The 7,711-nt window shown below is 40.3% G+C and overlaps 1 protein-coding gene across 1 annotated transcript in view; it reads right to left on the bottom strand.

Moving 5' to 3' along the window:
• LOC139159965 (zinc finger protein 84-like) overlaps positions 1–7,711 on the bottom strand; it is a 14,307-nt gene extending 6,596 nt beyond the window's left edge. Inside the window, exons 1-2 of the mRNA XM_070737456.1 lie at positions 7,200–7,711; positions 3,705–4,979 (exon numbers count right to left, since the gene is read on the bottom strand). Of these exons, the coding sequence (XP_070593557.1) occupies positions 3,705–4,422 (718 nt within the window). The 5' untranslated portion in view covers positions 4,423–4,979; positions 7,200–7,711. The remainder of the gene's footprint in view (positions 1–3,704; positions 4,980–7,199) is intronic.

The following is a 7,711-nucleotide window of genomic DNA, read 5'->3' on the forward strand; positions in this document are numbered from 1 at the left end:
AAGGACATTCCACTGAATAAATATAATATAAACTTAAATATAACAGTGGCACTTGTATCCTAAGATTTTTATTTATATTGTTTCTTCGTTGCTTATTTGACCCCTATGACAATCATTAAGTGTTGTACCACCATTGACAAATGTATCTTTTTCTTTTATGTACACTGAGAACATCTGCACCAAGACAAATTCCTTGTGTGTCCAATCACACTTGGCCAACAAAAATTATATTCCTATTCTATTCTATAACTCAAAATAAGAGGGGGGATAAACAATGGAAGGCAAATCTCCCACTTCTGCAGACAAACCATTCTACTGAGAAATTGTTCAGACTTGAAATTCTTGGTTTAGACAACTTACAACTCCATCGTCTACGTTCCGACTTAATTATACTTCATAAAATCATATACCAAAATGTCCTACCTGTTAACGACTTCTTCACCTTCAACCGCAACAACACACGAGCACGAAATCGATTTAAACTAAATGTCAACCACTCCAAACTTGACTGCAAAAAATTCGACTTCAGCAACAGATTAATCAACGCCTGGAATGCACTACCTGATTCTGTGGTTTCTACTCCTAACCCCAAAACCTTTAACCTTACATTATCTACAACTGATCTCTCCTCCTTTCTAAGAGGTCTGTAAGGAGCGTGCATAAGCGCACCACTGTGCCTACCGTCCCTGTCCTATTGTCTACTTTTTATCGTTACTTATCTAATGTTTTATATGTACAAATTATCACCCTATAATTGTTTGACAGACAAATAAATAAATAAAATAAATAAAATACCCACAGGAAGTTTCTCCTCAATTCTAGGTTGGATCCTTTTCTGATATGTCTTCTTGTCCTATTCTCAGGAGCTCTGAATAGGCTGCCATCCCCCACCCTTCGCTTTGTTTGTGTGTTTGTGTGTGTCAGCCCAGCTCAGTTGTGGTTGTATGTCAAGGATTACCTGTAATATCTGTTGGAAGAAATATCCTTCTGGGTTCAGTTCCGAGTGAGGAAAGAGACGCTGAGTTCATGGTAGTTGCTTGGAAAGAAAGTTTAATAGTGGACAGAATCACATACCTTGAAAATGTTGAGTAAAGAAAAAAAAACAGGGGAAGCGATGTGGAGTGCGCCTGAATTTTATACCCTCTCTGGGCTTTTGAATTTGAGCTTGTATTCTGATTTATTCTATTTTTATTTATTTATTTTGTCCAATACACAATAATACACAATGAAGGTAATAGAGGACACCTTCGAGGAAATAGAATTAGAGAAAGAATAGAAGAGAGAGTACTGTATTGGATAAAATGATCGATGAGAGAATAGAAGAAAGATATAGGGATAGAAGAGAAGATATATGGGATATAGGAGAGACAATACGACAGGGGTCGGAAGGCACTCTATTGCACTTATGCACGCCCCTTACTGACCTCTTAGGAATCTGGAGAGGTCAACCGTAGACAGTCTAAGGGTAAAATGTTGGGGGTTAGGGGATAGTCCGGTAATGAGTTCCATACTTCAACAACTCTATTACTAAAGTCGTATTTTTTACAGTTGTCAGGCTCACACTGGGCCATGTAGGGGGATTTGTGTAGTCTGTCCTGAGTCCCATGCTTGGTTGAGCATTGCTGTGTGATGTAATCTTCCCAGCTACTATGTGCTCAGTTCTGTTACTACATGGGTAGAGGACCAATCCTACCTTTGTTGGATCTTGGGTGATCAAACCGCCTTCATCCGCACGAATCCCAGCGGCCGATAAGGCCACACAGAGTTGGCCTTTTCCGGGTCCCGTCGACCAAACAATGTCGTTTGGCGGGATCCAGGGGAAGAGCCTTTTCTGTGGTGGCCCCGGCCCTATGGAATGAATTTCCCTCGGAGATTAGAACGGTGCCCACCCTCCTTGTCTTTCGCAAGTTACTTAAGACCCACCTATATCGCCAGGCATGGGGGAACTAAGACATCTCCCCCAGGCTTATTATATTTCATGTTTGATGTGTATGTGTTGTATGGGTTTTAATTGTTGAGGTTTTTATATATTTTATTATTAGATTTGTTCCATTGTTATACTGTTTTTATTACTGTTATGAGCCGCCCCGAGTCTTTGGAGAGGGGCGGCATACAAACCTAATAAATTGAATTGAATTGAATTCCCTATGGATAGAGCAGAGGTGGGTTCTTTCTGGTTGTAGCGACCTGCTGGTGAGGTTGTTCTGGTTTCAGGCTAATTCAGGTAATAAATCATTGCTCAATGCATCTCTTTGTAAAAACACAAGATCTTCTTCTTTATTTCTCTTTGTCCTCTCATTCATACACCAACTTTGCACGCAGTGCTTTCTTTTCTCATCTCTATCTTTACTGCCAAATTATATTGATAGTATCAAAAACATTACACAAGTCATTCTAAAATTTATGGGCTGAACAGTGTTAGCCAGCTGTATCCACAAATCCATCACATGGCCCGGCCAAGGTTGAATCCCAGGCACACTGAAAATAATGGCTTTTTCCAGGACATAGCCATGTGGCCCTGGGATGCGGGTCCTGGCCTTTTTCATCAACATTAGGTTCAGAGATATTCCAAGGGTATGGAGGAGGCTATGAGGCCTAGTGGGGTGGGAGTCAGGCCTAGGGACTGTGGGGACACAGCAGGAGGGGGAAAAAGCCTTTGGGGAATCTGTGTCTGTGTGGGAAAGGCTTGTGGAGATCTTGGGGAGGAGGGAAATACCTATAAGGACCCTGTGGAAGAGGGCAAGGCTTGGAGGGATGCTATGGAGATGGAAGATCTTGATAACAAACAAACAAAAACAAAAACCAGACATTTCACCTCCATCAAATTAATATTTTTGAGTGAATGATCAAAGATCAAATTTAAGCCTTATCTAAACTCATCAATCTTTGCCTTGAAAAAAACCCATACAGTATTCCTTTATCAAAGAAATATTTTCTCTTGTTTTTCTTCATTCATAGATCTACTTCTGAGATAATGTATCTTTCAGTAAAATGAATCAGGCTCCAACTTAAATAATCCATTTCTCACCTACACTTCCAATGACAGATGAAAAATGAAATATTTGCCTTCTCTAAATTCATCAACTTTTGCCTAATATGGACCTTTTTTACTTTTTCTCCTGTGTGTACACCTGTATTACTTATAAGTCATTTGTATGGTTTCTCTCCTGTAGGTATCATCTGGTGGACCACCAGGAGAAAACGGTGACTGAACCTTTGGCCACAATCAGGACATTCAAAGGGTTTCTCTCCTGTTCTTGTACTATATCACTACACACAGAGAGACTGCAACATTCTGCACAATCTGGACATTTATATGGCTTTTCTCCTATATGGGATATCTGGTATTTCACCAGTTCAGAACAGTAAGTGAAACTTTTCCCACACTCTGGACACTTATGTAGCTTTACTCCTGTATATTCTTGTGTATCCATAGATCAGAATTCCAACTGAAACTTTTTCCACAATATGGACATTCGTATCATTTCTCTCATATGAGACCTCTGGTGGACCACCAAGTTTCACCTATGACAGAAACATTTCCAACAATCAGGACATTCAAAGGGTGTCTCCTGTGTGAGTCCTCTGGTGTTCCAACAGTTGAGAATTCTGATTGAAACTTTTCCCATGAACAGGATATTCAAAAGGTTTCTCTCCTTTGTGAGTCCTCTGGTGTCTAACCAAATTGGAATTAGAATTGAAACATTTCCCACAATCAGGACACTTAAAGGGTTTTTCTCCTGTGTGAATCCTCTGATGGTTCACCAGGCTTGAAATCTGACTGAAACCTTTCCCACAATCAGGACATTCAAATGGTTTCTCTCCTGTGTGAGTCCTCTGATGAGTCACCAGGCTTGAAATCTGACTGAAACCTTTCCCACAGTCAGGACATTCAAAAGGTTTCTCTCCTGTATGAGTCCTCTGGTGATTCAGCAGGCTTGAATTGAAACTGAAACTTTTCCCACAATCAAGACATTCAAAGGGTTTCTCTCCAGTGTGAGTCCTCTGGTGATCCAACAGGTGGGAATTGCGATTGAAACTTTTTCCACAATCAGGACATTCAAAAGGTTTATCTCCTGTGTGAGTCCTCTGGTGTCTAACCAATTTGGAATTAGAATTGAAACATTTCCCACAATCACGACACTTAAAGGGTTTTTCTCCTGTGTGAATCCTCTGGTGATCCAACAGGTGGGAATTTGCAGTGAAACCTTTCCCACAATCAGGACATTCAAAGGGTTTCTCACCTGTGTGAGTTCTTTGATGTCTTACCAGGTTGGAATTGAAACGGAAACTTTTCCCACAATCAAGACATTCAAAGGGTTTCTCTCCAGTGTGAGTCCTCTGGTGATCCAACAAGTGGGAATTTGTAATGAAACGTTTCCCACAATCAGGAGAGTTATATGATTTCTTTACTTTGTACATCCTCTAGTGTACCATCAGGTTGGAATTCTGACTGAAATTTTGCCACAATCAGCTGTCTGCCCCTCTGATGGTTGAAATACGTGTGATCTTTTGTTGCACGGAGCTTTGATTCAAACTATTGTTTTCTTCCGCAGAGAGAAAGGCCTGCATTACTGTTTACAGACCTGCATTAGAGTCTACCTTTTGTGGCCGTCCAATTGTCTTTTTCCTACCCACTCACTTCTAGATATTACTCTCTTTTTCTGAATCGAAAAATATAATCTCCTTTGACTTTTTCATATAATCTATTGTCGAGTTCTGCACACAATACTTTTTCCAATTTGAAATCTCTTCTTGATTTTCTCCCCTTTGTCTCTCATCAGCTGGAGAATTGTGGGCTTTTCCGAAGGCTCAATTTGCTTTCAATTCCAAAGTGGCTGATTATTCTCAGCCCTCCAATGATTCAGCAGGCTTGAGTTAAATCTGAAATTTTTCCCACATTGAGGACATTGCTTTCATTTTCAAAGTTGCTGGTTATTCTCAGTTGTCCCGAGTGCTCTTATTGGTATTCTCTTCATCTGTAAGATTGAAAAAAAAAGTGTAAGTTTAAAACTGTTTCTTTAGAAAATGGTTGCAGAAGATGTGAAAAAAGCGTACATTACAATCTAACATGCCACAATACTGAAATAGCTTCTAATGTTAATTATGATTCATTTGATACACTGCAGATTTCTGAGATCCAAATTCAAATATACATTCAATCAGGAAATAAACTTGTTGACTTGGGTCAATAACAAATTCTTCATACTGTAATTATTGGGTAGAATCTCTGAAATTCAGATAAATGTTTTACCAACGTTTTAAATCAGGGTGAAATGGTAATGGCTCGGCCCAGTTCGGGCATACCGGTAATGGCACTGCCAGTGATTCTGAGAACTGGTAGCGGCAGCAGCATCATTCTCTGCCTACCCACCTGGACATTGCCATCTTCTTGTTTTTAACCCTCTGGATATGTGGAAAGCCTTCTGTGCATCTTCCAATTAAATCACGTAGCCAAAATTTTTCATCCAGGCTAACATATTCTCTTTTACTGTTCTTCAATTTTATCAAAATATAAGAGATAATTATACATTTTTGTTATGAATTTAGCATCTGAACCAATCAATATTTTGTCTATTAAATTATATCTTTTAGCTATGCCGAATTTAACCAGGTCTGATTTATATCTACTTTGCACTTGATAATATGTTAAGCAATCCATGTTTTTCCCTTCCTTCCCTTTGTTGGTATGATTGGTCTCTTAAATTGGGTTTTTTTAGATTACTTTGTAATATTAGATTTGTTACATTGTTTTTTATTGTTGTTAGCCGCCCCGAGTCTTCGGAGAGGGGCGGCATACAAATCTAAATAAACTAAACTAAAGTTAACTTCCTCTTCTAGTTTTTGTCTGGCCTTCAAACATCCGTTTAAATCTTAATAAATCATCATTAGTTATCTTTTTTGTTATATCTATTGTGTTCGGATGCCACAAAGCCTCAATATTTGAAAGCCATTTGGAGATCTCTACTTAGTGATTATTCCTAATTTCCCTCCATACTTATAGTATTATTGCTCTTACAGCATGTGATTGAAATTGTGTATGTTTTGTTCCTAAAATGGAAAATCCATGTGTTTTCAGCCTGAAAGCTGTCCCCAAACCCAAAATCATTAGTCAAACCTTCTGTGCTAATTTTAGAGATGTGGGGGCTTTAACTGATAAAATTATGAGTCTACGTAGAAGGGCAGCATAAAAATCCAAACAAATCAATAAAATAAATAAAATGATGCCTAAACACTCTGCAAGATTTAAAGCACCAGTTTTGCCATGGAAGTCCTCAGTTCCAACTAAGGGCAGAAAATACTCTCCACAACCACTCTATTGAACCCATCCTCACTTACTGACTGTATTTAAGACTGGAATCTGTGTCCCTGAGCAGCCTAATTAGGAAGCATGATATCATATCACAGTGCCAACTTACATCTGCTCCTCTGCAGTTTTTAAGCAAATCACTGGATTTTTTAAAGGCAAGTTCATCTGACTTTGGCTTGCAACTTCCTGCTTTCATCCCTACTGATTTTTCTTGAGAAGTATGTACAGTAGCTGGGAAAGTCACAAATGGGGATCCTGGGTGTGGGATGCTGAAACCGTCATAAATATGCAGAGCCCAAATTGATTCGCCTCCTTTTCTTGTACTTTCATAAACCACAGGAACCGCTGACTTCTCAGGTAATTGAACAAGTGTTACAATGACCACTAATTTGTGGACCAGATGTATATCTGCCTTTACAGTGCCATTGTAACTGTGAAGGCTCGGGGAATAATTGGTAAGAGAAAGGACTGCCTAGCTAGACCAGGAGTAGGCAAAGTTGGCTCTTCTATGACATGTGGACTTCAACTCCCAGAATTCCTGAGCTAGCACGATTGGCTCAGGAATTCTGGGAGTTGAAGTCCACAAGTCATAGAAGAGCCAAATTTGCATATCCCTGCCCTAGACCAATGCCCCGCTCAATCATGAAAGCCCATGCCATTGTGTATAAATGGATGTCCAGTTTCTTCTTAAAGGTTCCTAAATGAAGATTAAGAGATTAAAAGATCATCTTCCAAAGCACCAGACAAGGGGTAATGGATGGAAACTAATGACGGAGGGAAGCATCCTAGAAACAAGAAATGAGTCTTCGGAGAGGGGCGGCATACAAATCAAATCATCAATCAATCAATAAGAAGAAATTTCCTGACAGCGACCAGAGGAAGAGCTTACCTTCCCAAGCTGTGGATGCTTCTCACTGGAGGCTTTGAAGAAGATACTCAGCCATTTGTCTGAGATGGTGTATATGGTCTCCTGGTTGAGCAAGGGGGCGGGATTAAATGACCCACAAGGTCACTTCCGGCTCGGTTATTCTGTTGCTGCCGTTAATATTATGGAAACGCTCTAGGACTTCAGGACCGCCAAGGTCGCATCCATTCTGGAAGCTTCCCTGCTTCCACGCTACGGAGGAAATCAAGCCGCCTTTCTTGCTCCCAGCCTCTCCTCCAGCCCGTCCTCAATTCACCCACCAGTTATTGCTTCGACTCTTGGAAGAGCATAGAAGACACCACCATCTTCCTCTCGTGAGCGACCCGGCAGGTCCTGTCGACTTTCAGCTCCTTTCTAGCAATGCAGTACTTGTTGGTTTTAACCCCTTAAAGCTCAACCGCAGAGGCCTCTGCTTACTGTAGCGATGGCTTTCTAGGCGCCCATGTTGCTCATCTTACCGCCGTCTCCCGATAGTA

The sequence above is a fragment of the Erythrolamprus reginae genome, chromosome 2 (genome assembly GCF_031021105.1).
Source record: "Erythrolamprus reginae isolate rEryReg1 chromosome 2, rEryReg1.hap1, whole genome shotgun sequence".
In the NCBI taxonomy this organism is placed as follows: Eukaryota; Metazoa; Chordata; class Lepidosauria; order Squamata; family Dipsadidae; genus Erythrolamprus; species Erythrolamprus reginae.